Below are 19,368 nucleotides of genomic sequence, written 5' to 3'. Positions count from 1 at the left end.
GGATGGGGATGGGCATCATCACCTGCAGCTGAGGGCTCAGAGCCTTTAAGAGCTGCAGCTGGGGAGGTCCCTGCCCTGCCTAGGAGCTGAGTGATGCTGCTCTGTGGGTGCAAGATACGGCTGGGTCTCAGGTGAGCGGGGGCTGCCGTGGGGAGGCTGGGTGGGCCACTGGGGGTCTGGCCCCTCTCTGTGCTGCCATGTGCCAGCTTCAACCCCTGCCTGAGTGCCCGGAGCAAAGGCCGTGTCTCTGGCCAGGTGGAAGGTTAGGGTCCCCAAAGTGGGGGTCCTGGCTGCCCCTTGGGGCTGGGCTCTGCCCCATAGCGGCAGAGGAGCTCCCAGCATCGGCAGCGCCCGGCTCGGCCCCAGCTGCCAGGAGTCCCCCGGCTGCTTTGCAGCTTATTAATCCCCAGAGCTCCATAGCACTCACCTCTCGCTTTGCTGATATGAAGCGATTTGTCATGTGTTAGAGTAACAAAAGCAAAAGCCGCTGGCCTGGTGTCAGCCAGCGCTGGCGGCAGAGGAAGGGCACAGCGCGGCTGGTGACCACAGGGTGCGGCAAGAGCCACCCTCTCCTTTGCCACCCGCTGTGGCTCTCACCCGCAGAGCCGCGGTCTCGGGGGAGCAAACGGCACAGAGCCTGTAAACACGCAGGGTACTTCGTCAGGAGAAAAATATTAAGCAGCGGCAGGGCAAGGGGGCTGCTGTTGGAAATGCTGCTGCTTTGCCACAAGCAATAACAGCCGCCGCTGTGCCGTAGCTCTCCCTGGCAGAGCGGCGGGGGCTTGCGCTTCACTCGGACGCTCCTTGTCAGGGAACTGTATCAGTGGGGGGAGGAGAGGGAGCAGGAGGCATCGGCCACCGGCGCAATAAAAAACAGCCTACAGAGGAGAAAAACCAAGAGCCGGAGCTGCTCTGGCAAGAGTGAAAGGCTGCAAATCACCTCAAACAGAGAGTAAACAAATTGCTGTGTGGTGTAGTAATTTGCAAAACCTAGAGGCGAGCTTTAAAAATAACAGGTTTTATTAGAAGAGATTAATTTTGCTGAGCTTATATGAAATCTTGGGAGCGGGAGGCGGAGGAGAGGACCCCGCTGGGTCTGTGTGCGGGACCCAGCAGCCCCGCGGCGGTGCCTGACCCGGGGTGGGGGGAGCTGCATGCGGGGCCGTGCCCCCCGCCCTGGGTACGAGAGTCTCCCCACGTTCATGGCTGGGTTTGTGCACGGAGGAGGCGGCTGGACACGGGTTTCTCAGCTCCTCATCCCCGGGAGGGCAGTTGGAGAGGGGTGGGGTGGCTGGCATCCCATCTCGCTATGGCTGGGAAGGGCTGTGCCCCCCAACTCACCCCCTCCCTGCATGGGGCGCAGCTGCCTGCTGGGGCCGGGTCTCCTCCGGGACAGCGAGGGTGCTCGATGGGCTGGAGCTGGGCGCCCTTCCCGCAGCCCGGGATGCTGCCCCTGGCTCAGTCCCAGACCTCAGCGGGCTGGGGGCTGCTCAGGTCTGGCTGGGGGAGGAGGGTGCGGGCAGGGCAGCCGAAAAGCCCCTGGGCTCGCTTGCAAATGGGCTGAGCTTAATATGCAAGTCACTGCTGGGGAGGAACCAGCCTCATGAAAATGCCATTTCCACGCAGTCACTCTTCTGGCCGTTATCCTGCTTCAGACAAAAGCAATTTACTCTGCCTGTAATAAAGCAGGGGTGATAACGAAGCTGAGAAGAGCCGTGACAGGCGGCCGTGTGACTGAGACAGGCCAGTATCTCTCTGCTGCCCGCACCGAACCGCTGGCTGGGGACAGCGGCTGTGGGGAAAATCTCTGGGAGAGCACGGGGAGAAACCGGCGCTGGGACTCCGCAGGTGTCTCGGTGCAGTCGGTTGTGCCAGAGGCCTGGCTGGGGGGATGTGGCCTGTTCCTGGACACTGGGGAATGCACCAGTGGAAGGACCAACACATCGACCTGCTCACGGGGCAAGGCAGGAGGTGGGAGCCGGCATCAGCGCGCTCTGCCCTGCCCGGTGAGTGATGGCTGGCAAGAGAAGGGGCTGCGTGGGAAGGTGCATCTGCCTTTGTGGATGCAGCAGCTCTGTGCTGGGAAGGGGCATCACAGGAGGGACAGACCGGTGGGTCCTGCCCTGTCCCCGAGGGCTGGCATAAGGACCTGAGCACCCTGGTCCCTGCTATTGCCAGGGCAGTGACCTGCTGTCTCAGTGTGACGTGCCACAGCAGCCCCTGAGGCCTCTCAGCATCCCTCCAGGAGCCCAGCTTCGTGCCCAGCTGGTGCCACCGCCTGGCTCAGCAGTGAGGGCTCCATCAGCCCCAAAACCAGACGTCTGTGTTATGGGGTCACCAGGAAGCCCATGCTGGAGTGGCAGCCCAAGGCCCCCTTCCCGATGGATGCTGCTGATTCCAGTTGCTTCCCCCCCACCAGCTCTGTTACATGGGGAAGATGGTAATTAAGAGAACTTTTCTAATTCCTCTCCTGTTGTCACAGCCCTCCTCCTGTCTGTACTGTCCTGCTGAGAAATGCCAGCTGCCGCCGCCTCCCTCTCCCGGCCTGCACTCGGGAGGGAGGGAGGTGGCTGGTCCAGGCTCTGGTGTGGTGCCATGAGACCTCGGACCATGGGGCACATCCTGGCAGGTCGTGCCTCCGCAGACGCTGGGGATCTGCAGCCCTGAGATGTTGTACCTGCTGGAGACGGCTTTGCTTCCAGCCTTGTCTGCGGGAGCTGTGGCCGTTAAGCCCCTGAGAATGGGGGCTAGCGTGGCTGTGACCGCAGGGGGATGGTGTGTGGATCGGCAAGGGGTGGGGGCAAGGACTCTGATGTGACAGTGCTGCCCCTGAGCCTCACGCCTGTCCTCCTGCGTGGTGGTGTGCCTTCACGTGGGCACAGGCAGGCTGGTGGCCTCGGAGACCCCACGCTGTGGTCTGCAGGGTCCCCGCGGCTGGGCAGGACGGGCTGGATGCTGAAACCTGGGCGGGTTTCCAGAGCTGGTGCTGGGAAGGCAGCCGGGAAGGTGTTTCGCTGTGGTGGATGCTGCAGTAGATGGATACTGCAGATGCTGTTTGGTTTTATGCTTTTCCTTTCAGAAACATGTATAACTTTATTCTAGTTTTTTTTTTTTTTTTTTTTTTTTTTAGAATAAAGGTGTTTGGTTTTTCTTTTAAGCTTGCCTTATCTCAGCAGAGGTGAATCCAGCAAGGCTGGGCTGCTCCTGTGTCCCAGAGGCAACCGATGCAAACAGCGCAGAGCACGTGCAGACAAATCGCAGCCCGTGACCAGTGGTGCCCGGCGATAGGAGGGGGCTTCTCGCCAGCCTGGTTTGGGGGCTGACACCAAGCTGCAGGAAGATGGCACAGGTTTCCCATGGCAATGTTTCACTTGTACCTCCCTGGAAAGGGGTGCAGCCCATGACGAGCCTGTGACAGCCCCGTGCTGCTGGGTGCAGGGAGAGGCAGTGGGTGGAGAGACCAGAACAGATGGTTTGGGCAGGAGCACCATCACGGTGCTGCTGATCTGTCACGTGTGAGCTCCAGCCGGCGCTGAAGGCAAGGCAGAGACGGGCTGGATGCAGCGTGTGCACCTGATGGATGAGTTTTATCAAGTGCTACAACAATCCAGAAAATTCTGCACAAACCCCAACGGCGCTTTGGAGACCCAAGGTAATATTTCACCTTTCTGCCTCCCCTGTCTTCCCCTGTCAGATCAACTCTGAAGGGCTCCTTTGTACAAAATCCAACCCAGTGTTAAGCATTGAACATATATATTTAAAAAAAAAAAAGCATCAGAGGGTAAAAGCTGATCTGCAGCTCTGTCCTACCTGGTAAAAAGCCACTGACTTGTGTTTTTCCCAGAGAAGTAACCAGGAGTAAAGTCTGAACAAAACCAGGGAGGCAAGGGGAGGTACTCTCAGCTGAGGGGGGTGTTGGCATCAGCAGCAGCCCCCTTGGTCCCAACAGCTGAGACACATTTTGGACATTCACCCAGGATCCCCAACAGCGACGCACAAATCCCGTTCCATGTAACAAACACTTTATTGCTTTGGTTTTTGGATTTCTGAGCCTGCTTCCAAATTTACAGTCAAGATCCCTTTGCTTTATGAGCACAAAACTTTCACAAGCGTCAGGAGGCAGCTTCCTGCCAGAAGTAGCTCTGGGTGAAGCTGACGAATCTGAGAGGGCCTGGTCTGGGAGCAGCACCTACAGACAGTCTCTGGGGACGGAGCCTGGAGGACTCGGGGGCTGGTGTACGCTACAGCGCTTCCAGGCGAGCGGTGAGCCCATGTCGCATTCTGGAGGGGAAGCCCTTTGGCAGGGGCAGCGAGCAAGACCCCCAAAGACTCGTTGTCCCCTCTGCTCACTGCGTTGCGCTGTTCCTGCTCAAGCAAACCGTGGCACTGCCGTGGTACCACCGCGCTGACACCTAAGTCACCCCCTGTGTCATCTGACCATGCACGTACCCACCTGGGAGGCTGCACTGGGGCACAGGTAGATACTTCATCTAGTTCTCCTTGGTCTGGGTGTTAAAAATATGAGAGGTTTAAGAAATGGCCTGTGAGAATGACAGGCAACCTGGGAACGAGGAGGAGTCTTAAATCACTTGCAAGCTGTAAATCAGGGCTGGCTGTTTTTCTAAAGCATGTCTTGTCCTCAGTGGTGAGAACCAGGGAGCACAATGCATTTGGCCAGTCTCAGCAAACTGCAAACTACAAGGAACGGCCTTGATCTTTCTAAGAGGACGTGGTGTTCTTGCCAGTAATACTGGTGAGCAATTTATTGGAAGTGCCTTTTAGCTTTATCTGATAATAACTGGTTTTAAAAACAAGATTTCTAATGTACCCCAAACACAATTCTCTCTCTGGGAAGGGTTAAGGCCAGAAAAAGCTTTTGTTTTGAGTTGGCAATCGTTGTCCAGCTGAGAACAGGAGGGAATATCACAGTTGTGAGGAGGTCAGAGGGCCGGGGGAGGGGGATCCTGAAGGGGCACCACCCAAGGATCAAGTATAGGGAAGTAATTTCTGGAAAACGACTCTCTTTGTACAGAAGAATTTTAAATAGATGTGCTATGCCCCTGGGACTTCTCTCCAGCACCATGTGCAGAGAAGTACAAGTCAGGAGGAATCGGGGCCGTGTACCCACCTCATCCTCAAACACTGCTTAAAAAAAAAATAAAATAAAACTTCTACCCACGGGGAGGGTGTCTCGGCCAGTGCCCCAGGGCGGGCAATCTCTGCTTTGTCCTCAGAATGATTCAGGGCTTAAATGATGGGATTTTCCCAGGTGAGCGCTATCCCAGTGGTTCCTCATTCCACTCCCCAGTTGCTGGTAGGTCCGTCAAGGAGGAGATACCTCTTGGGTGCCGGCCCGTGGTGTCACGCTCTCCTGCTGCTGCAGCCTCTCCAGCAGGAGCAGCACATTGTCGGTGAACTCGTTCCGCTGCCTCCCCATCCCACGAAGCTTCACAGGCCGCAGGCTGGCGTGGGGGGGCTCGTACTGGTGAGGGCAGCAGAGCTCGTTCAGGAGGAGCCAGGTGCTGTCAGGGTCCACTTGCATTAAGTGGAGGAAAACACTGTGGGAAGAAAGAAAGGAGGGTAAGGAGGGGGCCTTTTGATTGGCACCCAACAGGGTCATTAACAGACAGCTTTGATGTTGTCTGCAACCTCTGATAGTTGATCAGACTTGGAGGCTCGTTAGAGAGAGCCATTAAAATGGCTCCTGTGTCCAAGAGAAGACAGTTCAGTGGTTTCACATCACTGGCAAGTGGGAGAAGGACAGTTGTTATGATACGCGGTAAATTATCGACATCAGATGAGCAGTTTGTGAGTAACTGACCCAGGCTTCAGTCTCAGCATCATGGGCTGCTGCTGGTAAAAGCCTTTCCAAATCAGCCTGTCCCAAGTGCCGCAGAGGTGACTGCGGAGTATTACACGTGCTACTTACGTCTGGCACGTTTTGGACAATCGCTCCTGCAGAGCTCTTCAAAGAAGTTGTATATGTTCTTCACCACCCTTTCTGGTTTTGGGGGAGTTGGGGGGTAAACCCATCTGGACTTCTGTCCCTTTTCAGAGAGGGTAAAAACCAGGGTATTTCTGGACAGCTGTCCAGGCTGGGCCACAAGTAGAGTTGAATGCTGCACTCGGGGCTTTTTGCTCATGTGAGGTCTCCTCTTATGCCAAGTCCTTATTAGCTCCCTCCAAATTTTCTTCCTTCTGCACAGCACCTTTCACAAAGCAGGATTTTTTGATTTTTTTTTTTTTTTTTAAAGAAACCCTTCATTAACAACAGAACTGAGGAAGAGAGGAATGACAACTTCCTCTAATGCTTTACTGCTGTGTTGATGGTTTTCGCTTTGAATTTCAACACCCCAGGTAAGACAGGCGACTTTTGAGTATGCACTTCACACTTTGGACTCCAGCTGTGAGCTGCTGTAACAAAGATGCTGCGGATGGTCCTGCTGGAGAGCAGGAAGCTCCTAGGAGCAAAAGAGCAAATGGCTGATTTGCATGACCTACATTTACTCATTTCTTCCTGCCAGTTCTCATCGTCGGTAACCTTTGAGCTTGGCTAGATCTGTGTCAGGGTTTAATGCACAGAAGGCGTATTGAGCTAAACTGGTATTAAGTTTTCTGGCTGTGCCATGTACAAAATTAAACTAGAATTTGCAGGCTGCCCTGACGGCACTGCAAGGCCGCCTCCTGCATGGTGCTGAGTACTCTGTGCTCCCATGGAGACTACGAGCACCAAGGGTACTCAGCGCCCACCAAGCTTACGGGTCAGCTTTCCAAGACCTCAGTAAATGCCCAGGCACACATCTTCAGGTCTCCAGTTTCTACTGAAATCATGGGGCCACGAGGAGAACAACAGCTGGATGAGGTAAGGTGAAGAGAAATCAGAGGGTAGCTCTGCCTCTGTTCCCCCAAGAAGCACACTACAGACTGTCCCCCCCCCCCCCCACTAAAATCAAAGATCACCTGCTACAAAAGCCACACAAAATCCAGACCTGATTGCTGTCAAAACTTCCCTGGGGAACTCTTATCCCTAAAGTGCGCTTGCTTCCTATGTAGAGCAGGCAGAAATCCCTTTTAGAAGCTCTCCCCTGAAAGGGAGCGCAGTGCCACGGGTAACCTGATAAAGCACAGAAACGGGACGGAGGCACTAGAAAGCTCCCTCACCTCTTCACAGTAATCTTGTGGCTGTATGAATTGTTACTCCATGAGCAGCCAAAGGTGTTGGTTTTGCCTGTCTGCTGTTAACCACTTGTCTGTCTCGCAGTGCAGGTCTCTGACAGCAACGAGGGAAGACGTTGTCACTGCAAGCTGTTGGCAGTGTCCCCTCCTGAAGGTGCTTGCAGTGCCTATCTGTCTGCTCCAGAGGAACCCAGCGTGAACGTGCTCCAAAGCGATAGCTGTGCTTGGCAACAACTCCATCAGCAACATGCCTTCTTTCTGGGGGACAGCCAGAGGCAGGTGAGCTCGTGGGGCTCTCTGCTCCCCTGGCTTTGTTATTGCAGCTCTGCGGGCTGCAAAAGGGAGGGCTGACCCGACCCCAGCGCCAGGCTGAGTAAAGTGCAGGCGGGCTCCCTGGGGCAGGGTCTAGAGCTCGCACTTGCTGACACCTCTGCACCAGCTCTCCCAGCCCTGCTGGCTGCCAGTCCCCTCCTCGCTCTCCTGGTGCTCACTTGGCCTTGACAGTGTGAGTGTGCGGCGCTCTGCCTGGCAGCAAACAGCAGGGCCCAGTGGTTTCCACTAGCTTACCATGGGCTGCTGCATAGAAATAATCCTCGCTCCTTATGGCTGGGGTGGATAGGACCGGGCAAGAAAGATGAATCACTGGGAAGTAAACATGGGAACAGGGAATACCGTTCAGCTGGCTTCTCCTTCTCCAGCACATGCACAATTTTACCTCTTACCTTCACAGCAAAGATACTCTGCTCTCCAACCTCTTCCCAATCGGCTGCTCGGGAGAGAGCAACCCTCAAGAGATTAGCTGGTCCCTGAAGAACGCCACTGCCTCTTGTGCCCATCATGGCCTGAGGTGTGTGATTATCTCCTGATAACCTGGAGTGCTGTGCAGCGTAAAGAACAACTTGACTTCTACATTTTCAAACTCACTCTGGGGTAGTTTCTAAGCAACCTGTTTCCATGGCAAAGAATCCTGGGGTTAATCCAGGTTTGTTTTCTGTTGTTCCTTTTTTTTTTTTTTAAACTTAAATATCATTTTATTGAATTTTTGCCTTGTGTAGGTGGCTGTTCTAGTGTACCTAAGCCCAGCTTGCGAATGACAGCTGTCAATAAGTATCCAATAAACCACACAATCAAACCCAAAGTGGTACACTGTGTAACCAACTTTGGTATCTGAAAAGGTCCAAAAATAGGTCATATTTGTTCCAGTTGTGCTAAACAACTTGCTTTACTAATACAGAGCAGAGTTTAGCTATTCTGTTTCCTTGTCTTTTCCCAAGCTCTAAGCAAAGCCATGGCACAGTGAATGGGATCACAAAAGGACAAATTTTTCTGGCTTTTTCATCTCTGCTGAATGTTTAACTAGACACAGTTCACCACAGACTTCAGTAAGAACTGGGGAAATTATTTCTGCATCCTGGAAAAAAACCATTCCTATCCAGACTGTTGACCGAAACAGTAAACTTCACAGGCTATAAACATTTATTAGGAATTAACTGTAAATTTCAAACCAGTCACTTCAAACTGAAAAAATGCAGAATTACTTGTGAAATGTTGACTTAAGACAATGACAATTTCTTAATCTCTTTTCCTTCAAAGTCTTTTTTTTTTCTTCCCCCAAAGTGAAAAGCTTGTCAGGGGTGATCCAACTTAATACATTGATCGAAGCTCAGATTTACATATTGTCACCTTCAGTTTACACCATCTTCCCCCTGTCTTGTTCCCAGTGCTTGGCCCCACACCACCACCCCTTTGCTGCTCAAGTGTTTCTGGTCCCTTTACCAGTTGCACTGGCTTATTTTCAATGAAAGCAAAGCTGTGTCTAGTGTTCCCTAGCCTTCCCGTACTCCTCTTCAGTATTTTTTTTTCCCCAAGCTTTGGATAATATTCCTTTCCTGGAATACTCCAGTCACCTTATAATAAAGCCTATTGTCCCATTTTCTCTTCCTCAGACATGCTGGAGTTCTTTTTTTCCCAGCATCTATTTTTGCCTGTTGAGTATTGCATGAAGCTGTAGTTACAAAATTCACTTACTCCCACTGGCTCATCTAATAAAACTACAGGGTCCTATAAATGGGATTAAGCAGCCTCCTTGGGGCATGATAACATCCCTGGAAGACAGCCAAAACTCTCTTTTTTTTTTTCTCCTTTTTCCTTTTTTTCTTTTTTTTGTTTGTGGCTCCAGGACCTTGGCCAAAAACTCCAGCTTAGCCCTTCGCATACCTACAGAATCTTCACTTAGTCAGTGCAAGGAGTTATTGGAGCTGCAACTGACTTTGTAAGACCTGACCTTGTTCTTGGCAGGTCACAACTCATGAGTTGAGTAAGAATCCAAAAAGCCGAGCAAAGGCCAGTTAGTATAAATCAGTATGGCAAGCTGATTCCAAACATCTTTTTACCTTGTATGATTTCTGCAGTGATAAAGCTGAGTTATGTGACGTATGTTGGCACTCATGCTGTGGCTAAGATTAGTTCTGGTCTGTCTGTTTTTAGAAGCATTTAAAATGCAGAATTTTTCATGTAGCAGACTGCCCTTGCCTAGGTGGAAAGGGCCTTACATGTGAAAACCTGTGTCAGTTTGCAGGACTGCTTTCAGGCACATGGAGAGCATGGAAAAGGACTGGAGTTTACAGGAATGTGATGGTTAAGCAGCCGGAGAAAGGAAATTGAAGCATGGCTGAGAAGTGATTCTTATCCTGGCGCTGGGAGCTGATTGTGACACTGTAAACTAATTTTGACTTTTCTAAGCTGAAACCCCAGATCAGGGGTACTATAGTTAAAAGTGGTTGCTCTGTGTTTAACTCTGATCCATCCAGCCTCCAAGACCAGGGAACAGACAGGACTAAACTTAAAAAAAAAAAACAAACCCCAAACAAAACCAACTGCAAGTACTGCCATGTGTATGGTTAATATCAGGCCAGACATGATCCATGCCTCAGTGCATATATGTGTTGGTCAACGGAGCTACACATGAGGTTGCTGTTAACAGAAAACCTTGCTTTGTTCACTGTAATATGTAATGTATGGTGCATCAAAGGCATGGGTGGAGCAGTGTACCGCGTGCCATTTTCCCCTTAAAATAGAATTAAAATAATATACAGAAGAAAAATGTTACTTGCCCTGAAACTTTGCTGCCCTTTTTCTCCGGTAACAGCAACTTGCTTCGCAATACAGCTTCTAATGACCCTATCACATCATAGGGCTAATTCAGTATTTTCCCCCCACCCCTGCTGTGGGGGAAATTGCACAGCTTTTCAGACTGCTTTGTTAATGATTTAAAAGCTTAAGATTCCAAATATCTGGATAAATCCTGGTGTTCTGCTTTCTATTCCAGCATTGCTTACACAGGCGAACGCTTTATTCTATTAAGGGTATGCAAGCCTACAGCGAAGAACCCCTTTGCAGAACAAATGCTGCTGAAGCCCGCTGTGATGCAATAAAAGCCACTAAGGTAAAAATAAACCTACTTTCACCAGCGCAGGAATACAAACAAAGGTACGGCTACAGCTTCTGAGAGCCCTTTCCTTCTAAACTGCTGCCCAGCCACACAAAAGCCCTTCACACCCTGCAACCCCTGGGAAGCCTGAGCTCAGGTGAAAGGGAACTGGCAGCTCTTCCCTTTTCAACAGCCTGCCCTCTGAAATCCGCAGCGCCTGCTGAACCTGCTCACCGCCAGCATCCTCTCCCCTCGGGGGGGGCAGGGTTGGCCACACAGAAAGGGGGGGGGGGGGCTTTTACCCCTGTCCTTCAGCAGAGAGCAGAGGTGCATGGCTTTCTTATTCACTCTCCATGCTCTGTAACAGGACTTGTCTGCTGAAATCTCTGGCCTTGTTTCCAGGTGACAACATATGACAATAGTGATTTCTTATCCTGACAGCAGGAACATGCTGAGCAGGATTTTGAACACTAAGCAGCAAAGTATATGTCTGTCGGCACTTCATAGAGCTGGTGTGTGTTCACCTAAACTGTTTGTGCTCTTTTAACCTTTCCTAGCCTTCTCAAAGCAAGACTGGTGCCAAGACTGACAGCTTCCCAAACAAACTCCAGTCCACCTGGCAAAGCCTGGGTTGATGTGATCACGGGAGCCCAGGGAAAATGGAAGGATAACAGAAGTAAATCCCCCAGCCTGCAGAAGGTATTAAGTGATATAATACGTGGGAAGGTCTGGCATATCCTCTTCCATAGCTGTCTTCCCCTCCGCAGTTTTATGCCATCAGTGGGCCAAGAGCCCGAAGTATTCTAGCATAGGAGGTGGTTCAAAAAAAGCAAGTAGCACATCTTCTCCCTCTGTCCCCAAATGTGTTGCGAGGTAATGTGAAAGTCAACTGTAACTTGTGGGCAAGCTAACCTTTCCAGCTCATTTTGGATAATAATTGATACTTCACCAGAGAAAGGGGTGAATTTCCATGAGAGACCCTGTTGTACAGGACTCAAACGTGCCGGAGGGAGGAATGGGAAAGGTGCAAAAGGAAAGGGGTTACTGTGCTCCCGCATTACCTGTACATCTGATATACCTGTATTTAAGAGACATTACCTCTGGGCAGCTTCTTGCAATTTCATGGGTTGCTTGGCACTGAGGTAAATCAAGCAGGCATCTGCCACTTTATTCAGGTCACTCTCACCTGCAGAAATGGAACAGAAAAGGAGGATAGGAGGGAACCTACTCAGCGGCTGCTGCCTAACAGAATCAGCTCTAAATTGGCAGCAAGTGGTTTCTGAGCCTTTGAACTGTCTGACCCAGAGCTCTTCTGACCTTGCCTCTTAAGCATCTTGCTGCAATGCTAGGAAAGCAATCAAGGGCATTGAGAGAGGAAAAGAGCATCTAGCCAGCAAACCTTCTCTCTCATCAAAGTCGGCTCCAGAAATTTAACCTAAGAGAATTTCAGAGAGTTTCGTTCAGTAGAAGAATGTGGTATGCTGCATTTAAAGGGTCACCCGGAGAGATGCCCCAAAATGGAACCAGTCAACTTAGCCACAAGTCTTATCTGGGCTCCAGTTTTCCAGTTAATTAAGAACAAAGCATGGCCCAACAGGCCTAGCTGCAGCAATCCAGGCAATCCTCTACTATACCCACTTCTCACGCACAAGTGAGATGAGCAGTCAGATTCTGCAAGGTGCTAGGAATCTTCTCTCCCATTTTTCTCTTGGGGAGTAAAGAGTGACCAGCCCATCTTTACAGAGCTCTCCAAAGAGGACAGATTAAAGCCCAGCAGGGCCTAAATGGGATGAGGCTGGAGAACATCAGGAAATCAGTCCCATGGGGCAGCAGAAGGATGAGAAGCAAGTGGTCAGCTGAGATGAAAGGAGAAGAGGTAAGGCCAGCAGAGATCTCATATGGCCGATACTTTCCCTGGAACTCACCCATGTCCAACCTCTCGCACAGAGAGCCCAGTCCCTGCAACACAGCCAGCTGCAACTTGAAGGCAAGCGTGTGGTTGTACACAGGCCCGGCTCTGGCACTTGCTGGGGCTTGGCTGAGGAGGGAACTGGTCAGCTTAGGCAGGACATCTTTGGAGAATCTCTGCCGCAGAAAGTCCCCACACTTTTGAGCCAGGGTACACAGCACCTAGTGGAGAAACATCAGTTACTGGAGGATAAGTGCACACGCAGGTCTGGGAGGAGCTCAGCAATGCTCACCAGCTTGGGGATGAGGCATTCATTCTGCCTTGATAATTGTTTTGCAGGTGACAGCCATGTGACCACACCTGCCACAGCTTCCCATAATGAGCAGAAGGTGAATGCTTGATGGGGAGGTGGAGTGACCTGTGCCCTGCTCTTCGGTTTCATGTGGCTGACCTCCTGGGACTGCCCTTCTCTCATTAGCACAGTAAAGGTAAGAGTAGTTTGTGAAGTCTTATTCAGAATTGCTGGAGGAGCTTCTGATGGAACATGCCATTAAAGCATAAATCACCCTCATGGTGGAAACAGTCCATCTTTACAAGCACACCAGAGAGTAGAAAGGCCAACTGGCTACAGCATAGTGCACCCAGTACTATTGGTGCGTGCACAGGATAAAAACTAAACTGGCCTAGAGAATGGCCTTTAAATACATGTAAAAATGAAGGGGGGATCCACTGGGCCAACTCAAATGGCAAAAACATGGTTCTGTCTTGGAAATTCACCAAGTTGGTGGTCTTAGTGTGCAGGACTGAGATGTTGGTTATGTTCTATTTGATTTACACTGATACTATACTTCCTGTCCTGAAATTTAGGAAGGAAGACGCTCCTGAAGGATTTCTTATGACAAAATGCAAACTCAGTGTTAATTGTAATGATCCCTTGAATTTTTGAAGAGTAAATTAGTTTTTGTGTAGCGTGCTCTCCCTTCTTTTAGGGCACATGTGAGGTACGGCTACTCTGAAATTCTAGGGTATAGCTTCTTGAATTTGGGGAATCAAAACTCTCCTTTTATTCACACTGAAGGATTCTAAAATGAATCTCATTCTGCACAGAAACCCTGGGGCAGGCAACCACTGGAAACATGCTTTATTGTCCAGCTTGTGAGTCAGGAAGAGAATGCAGTCAGTTGACACGGTCAGGAGCTCTTTAATGGTGTTGTTATGAGGCTAAGTCTTTGCTTAACCTCTCCCCTCCCCCTGCCTCAATCGCGAAACAGTCCCTTCTCTTCAGCCTAAGACTTCCAAAGAGGGAAGCTCCAGCAAGGGGAAGTTGCGCTATATGGTGCCTCTCACAGCTGCTTAGGCTGTAAAAGAACTGTTTTCCTCTTCCCTGCAATAACCACTAACATTGCTGTTTCCCCCAGGAACAGTGTCAAGGTTTTATCTGTGGACAAGCTGCAGTGGGAGTGGTACAAGCCCACCCACTGCAGGGTGGTGACCCTGTGTTCTAAGCCACATTAAAAAAAGAAAAAAAAAAAAATCACTCCACAAGCTCAGCGCTTCTCTCACAGACCACAGCAATGCCTGAGCTGCTTGCCTTCTAAGCACCAGCTTGAAGGCTGTTGGCAGAGATTCGCTGCTGTACCTTGAAGGCTCTGAGCACTGCCAGAGGGTCATCACTAATCAGCCGGGTGACGAGAGCTGGCCAGACACGATGAGCCATGGGAAGCAGATGGTTTCCGTGAGGATGCAGCACAGTTACACAGAGCTCCAGCACATCCAGGACCTGGGAAGGAGGGGTAGGTAACAGACTTTCAGAGTGCTGCAGCACCAGGCATTCAGATGGATCCCCAGTGTCACAATGGGGAGGCAGGAGAAAGAAGGGTTTTACTACGAAAGGGTGCAGTTTTACCTCAGCATGAACTGGGATAACAGAACAGTGCAGAGCACAAGCCTGTTTGGGAAGGGACAAGTAGCACAGCGACATAATTTGTGCTGGGCTACAGAGCCAGGCTGGAACCAGGGTGTGATTCCTGGCCTGATCCTGCAGGCTGAGCTGTGCACTAGGACCCTACTGCTCCTGTGGCACAGCAGCAGGATCACCTGCTAGGGCTGGGGCCTCTGAGGTAAGAATCTGGGTTATGCCTCACTGCTGCATTTTCTGTCTCGCTTTGCAGTTTAAAAAGAGGCCACCTTCAAAGGATTTTCATAATTAAAAAAACCCAGGCTTTTAGCCCTGCTTATCATCGCCCCAGCAACTTCAGAAACGTTCATCAGTATGTTCACTACAGTCTGAGGAAGGGGGATGGGAAGCCTAGATGGATGAAAGATGCTTCTGCTTCCTCCACCAAAGGCTGAGGCACAGGATTTGACTATCACAAGCCCAAAGGGAAGGTGCCTGTTATGAAGCCACCCTTAAGATTCTGTTCAGCCTTGCTGCCATTCCTAAAACAGATCACTCCCAGAAAACTGCCCCCCTTTCTCTTGCCAGGCTTGGAGCGTCTGTCCTGAATAAACATATGGCAGCACTAACCTCATTACCGCAGGAAACCCAACATGCATCGTGCACACTTTGATGAAGTACCAGCCCCCTTCGTGGGCACCACCTGTCCCCTCAAAGACAGCGTTTACTAACCTTCAGCCGCACTCGGAGGTTCCCGTCAGACAGCAAGTGGATGCACCTCTCCATCACATCTTTGGCCAGTTGAGCATGGCTTGGCAGCGGAGTTTCTCCGTCTGTGTCAGAGTTGTTTGGCTCTGGCTTAGCAAGGGGAGGAACCTCATCTGGAAGACAAAACCATTACTGAAGCCATGAAAATGACTTGGAAGTTCTGGGAGATCACAGTACCCACTCTCAACTACTCTGCAAATCCCCAAGTAAGGCCTTTGGCATTTTAAAACATATTTAGATATAGTCAAGTCTACGCTTGAGTTCTGCGAGTTAAGCGTCAGATTCAGTTAGGAGTGTGGGACTAGGTTTGCTTTCTTGACTGGACAATGCAGTTGGTCTGACATTTGCAGTCTCTCCTCACCATGGACTTATTTCCCATTGATTTTTATTAAAAATGAAAAGCCTGGGTATTTAAAGATGAAGTATTTAAAGGTCAGGATTGCAGCATAGCCCAGTAAAGACTAAAAAGTTCCCTATATGAATGTCTGCAGGGCCTGTCAAGGCCAAGTGAGAAGGGAGTGGTGGCATCATTAGCCAGGAGAAAATGGTACAGGGATTCCCAAGGGAGGGTGAGGAAAATGCAGTAGGATCCTGGAAAGAGGAAACTTTGGGCCCTGAACCCAAGTGGCCTGTTACGAAGTAAGAAAAAACATAGTGTGCTTGTGTCTTACAGCTAGACATGCCTTGATCCGCAAGCATTTCACTTCCCCCCACTGCCATGCATAGAACAAAGCAAGAACACCCAGCAGCACCTTACTTGAGCTAAGGTCAGCTCAAAGCAGACCTGAGAGTGTCAGGAGTGTGCCAGGCTTCCAGCCTGGTCCCAAATCCCCCATCTGACAAAAGGAAACCTCAGAGATCACTGTCTTTCTCCAAGCTGAACATACTGTCACGCACAGTACTGACCTGTCTCCTCATCCTCTGTGTCAGGAAGATTGCCCTCTGCGATCTGCTTCTGTCTGACATAGTCAAGAAAGAATCGTTCCACTTCTTGGCTTGTCACCACCTGCTGCCCCTGGGATAAAGTCCTGCTCTGCCACTCGGCAGTCTGCCTTTGTTGGTGCTCCTCACCGCAGGACGATCCAAACCACTGGACTGCAAAAAAGGAACCGATATGTCACTAAGCAATCACGATCCTCTCCTGCAAGTCAGCAAGGTACCACAGACTCCTTGAGAGATGAACACGACTCTCAACTCTCATGGGACTGAACTACAGAATCGGGCACCTGCTGTCACATCACTGTGACCTCCCTGATGGTATGGGAATGTTAAAACCCCGATGTAAATAGGAAAACACTCCATGTGCTTCTACAAAACATTTATGGGAGCAGTAAATACATCCTTTCTTAACCACTAAAGGCCACGTTCCTGCAAGTCTGCAGGCCAGACCAACAGAAACTGGTTGTGGAGAGGGAAAGCTATTGGCGATCTTTGCTTGAGAGCTGGCTCACGAAGCAAAGCAAAGCTGCCATCATGCTGTGGTACCTCAGCTACTTGAAATCTCCCACGGCAAGTTGAAAGGTCAAAGACAAGTATCCTTAGTTACGGTAAGACTGAATCACACAAAGTAAACATCACTTAGATACCTAAAGCTGTCATTACTGAGTGGAGGACCCTGAGGAAAGTGGAAGCCTGGTTATTGTAAGACTGATCCAGTGTAGACAGGACATCTTGGATAACATCTTCTACCAGTGGCAGCAAGCTGGCATCTGAATGCCTCAGCATAGTGTCCAGGACCTGGGAAGCGTGTGGCTGGTGTGCCAGCTGGCGCAAATTCAGGGAAATCCCATTCACCAGATAGTCAGAATTCTCATTAATCAAACACTGCACAGAGTCATAACTGCAGGCCTCGCATATGTCTACCAGCGTCCCCAGTGCCGTCTCGCTGATGAGCAGAGTCTTGTCACCAGCCTTCTCCAACACAGGGTAGAGAGCTGACAGCAGAAGCAACCGGAACTCCTTCCCGAGGACTGCAGCGAAGCAGCCGACACCTTCCAGCTGGATGCAGATCTGCCAGATGTTGCTGTTCATGGTGCGGGTCGTTATGTGCGGCTCTAGGGATGGCAGGAGAACGCTGCTGCACGCGCCTCCTGGACGGGCAGTAAGTCCTGAACGTTGCACAGAGTGCTCATGGCTGATTTCTTCTGTATCAATGCTAGTGATCAAATACCAGTTCGCCTGGTCTGTGTACTCATCGAGAATGGACACTATGGAACCTTTGAGATCATCCATGTTCAGCGAAACTTCCCTTTCCTGAAGGACATCCACTCCCACTCCAGCAGCTCCTGCAACCAGCTCATTGAGGACCATCGCTGCCTGCTTTCGGTACATGCCAGATTCACTGTACAACCCCATGAAATGGTCCACAAGCAAATAGAGGTTTCCGTAGTAGCCAAGAACACGACAAACTTGCTGAAGGAGCTGGAAAACTTTCTCCTCTGTGAAGAAACGGAAGTATTTCTTCTGACACCTGCGTTTTTGCACACCATGCTGCAAGGAGCCCGAAGGTCCGTATGCGTTCTCGCAGCCCCAGCGTCTGTCCTCCACTATCTTCACATCTGTCACGTCCAACTCCAGAACTTGCATCAGCGCTTTGGACAGACGGTGGAGGTGGGATACAGAGTTGAGGACAATGTTAATCTTGGGGCCCAGTAGCTTCAAATAGCCGAGCAACAGGCTCAAAGTGGAAACCTTGCCCATGTCATCCTGAGAGTTCATGAGGCGAGGAAGAGCTGTGGCAAGGGAATGGAGGTTCTCAGACAGGACATCAGCAAGAGCCCTGTTCTGTGCTACGATCCTCTGCTCTGCAATGCCTTGCAGAACCTCATTACACCTGCTTTGCACCTCGCTGTTTTCATCGTTCACCAGCCCAACCAAAGCCTTTAAAAGATGACTGAACGAGTCCACCAGCGACTGACCGCAGTTCCTCAGTAAGTGGTGGACCAGTTCCACCAGCTCCAGTCTCACTTTCCAGTGGGGGTGAACCGAAGAAAATTCTACCATTTTATGCAGGAGGAGAGAGAGTTTTTCGGCAGTACTTTTCCTCCAGTCAGGTCCTCGGTGGACCATTAGTTCTGATATTCTGCTTTGTTCCACTGACAGCTTTTCTTTATTCTTTGGGACTCTGGCTAGCTGTGCATCAGCCATTACCAAGCCAACAATCAGATAAAAGAGTCTGATGGCAGAAACAGTGGGTTTGTGACCTTGTTTGATGTCTCCAGTAATAACCCGAGACAGCGTAATGGAAATCCCAGGCAGAAAAGAAGCAAACAAATCCCCACATTGCTGTGCCTCGTCTTCATCTAGGTGTCGATGCTCCTGGCAGTCACACTGCAGAACTAGGACCTGTAAGCACTTCAAAGCAGAGATCTTAATTTGCTTTGCTTTTTCTTGCTCTGCTAGGCCCAGAAGCAAAGATACAGCAAATCCTAAGAGAGGAAGGGTGGAAGGTTGATACAGAGACAAGATAACATCCCCATAAGCCGAATGCATCAGGGTGTGGAGTGCCTGGATTACAGCCAGCTTTAACTCCTCTGACAGCGAGGTGGGTTTACTTGAGCCAGAAGGGGGAGAGAGGCACGTACAGAGCTCAGAAAAAAGCTCCTGCAGGAGCTCCTGCTTCTTCACGCACGTCGCTGCCAGGACGGAGGAGATGCACTGCACCACGCTCTGCACCAGCCGCTCCTGCTTGGGCCCCGGCACCTTCAGGGCGAAGCGCAGGGGGAAGAGGACGTACTCCTGCAGCTCCTGCAGGGCCGAGGCGCCGACGGCTGCCAGGTGGGCCTGCAGCCGAGCCACGTTCTCCGGGGTCTGCACCCTCGTCAGCTGGACACAGACGGGGCGCAGGGCCCCGAAGGCCTCCTGGGGGGTGTCGAAGACGGCCATGCTCGGGCTGAGGGGGCGCCGGCGGCGGGCGCAGCGCTGGGCCGGGCAGCAGAGGCCCGCAGCCGGCGACCTCGCGGGCTCCCGCTCGGGGCCAGGCCCGGGGCAGCCCCTGAGGACCGGGGCGCCTACCTGCTCCCGTAGAGGGGCGGCCACGTGCCGGAAGTGACGCGCGGGAGATCCGGGGCCGTCAGCGCGACAAAAAGAACACGGCGAAACGCGGCGGGTGGGAGCGGTGTGAGAAAAGTCCCGCCCGCCCGCAACGCGCGTGCGTCCCCGGCAGGGGGTTCGGCGGGCTGCGCATGC

The 19,368-nt window shown here is 51.3% G+C and overlaps 1 protein-coding gene across 1 annotated transcript; it reads right to left on the bottom strand.

Moving 5' to 3' along the window:
• Nucleotides 1-4,011: 4,011 nt before the first annotated feature.
• Nucleotides 4,012-19,183, bottom strand: TTI1 (TELO2 interacting protein 1). Its single transcript, XM_054218015.1, has 7 exons — nucleotides 16,767-19,183; nucleotides 16,087-16,275; nucleotides 15,145-15,293; nucleotides 14,155-14,295; nucleotides 12,532-12,736; nucleotides 11,705-11,792; nucleotides 4,012-5,558 (listed from the first exon to the last, which is right to left on the bottom strand). The coding sequence occupies exons 1-7, from the start codon at nucleotides 19,063-19,065 to the stop codon at nucleotides 5,324-5,326; spliced, it is 3,306 nt and encodes a 1,101-aa protein (XP_054073990.1). The 5' UTR covers nucleotides 19,066-19,183; the 3' UTR covers nucleotides 4,012-5,323.
• Nucleotides 19,184-19,368: the final 185 nt, after the last annotated feature.

This window comes from Rissa tridactyla, chromosome 12 (assembly GCF_028500815.1).
Source record: "Rissa tridactyla isolate bRisTri1 chromosome 12, bRisTri1.patW.cur.20221130, whole genome shotgun sequence".
Classification (NCBI taxonomy): domain Eukaryota; kingdom Metazoa; phylum Chordata; class Aves; order Charadriiformes; family Laridae; genus Rissa; species Rissa tridactyla.
Note: the sequence above shows the minus strand (reverse complement) of the source record. Positions and strands in the feature narration are given on the sequence as shown.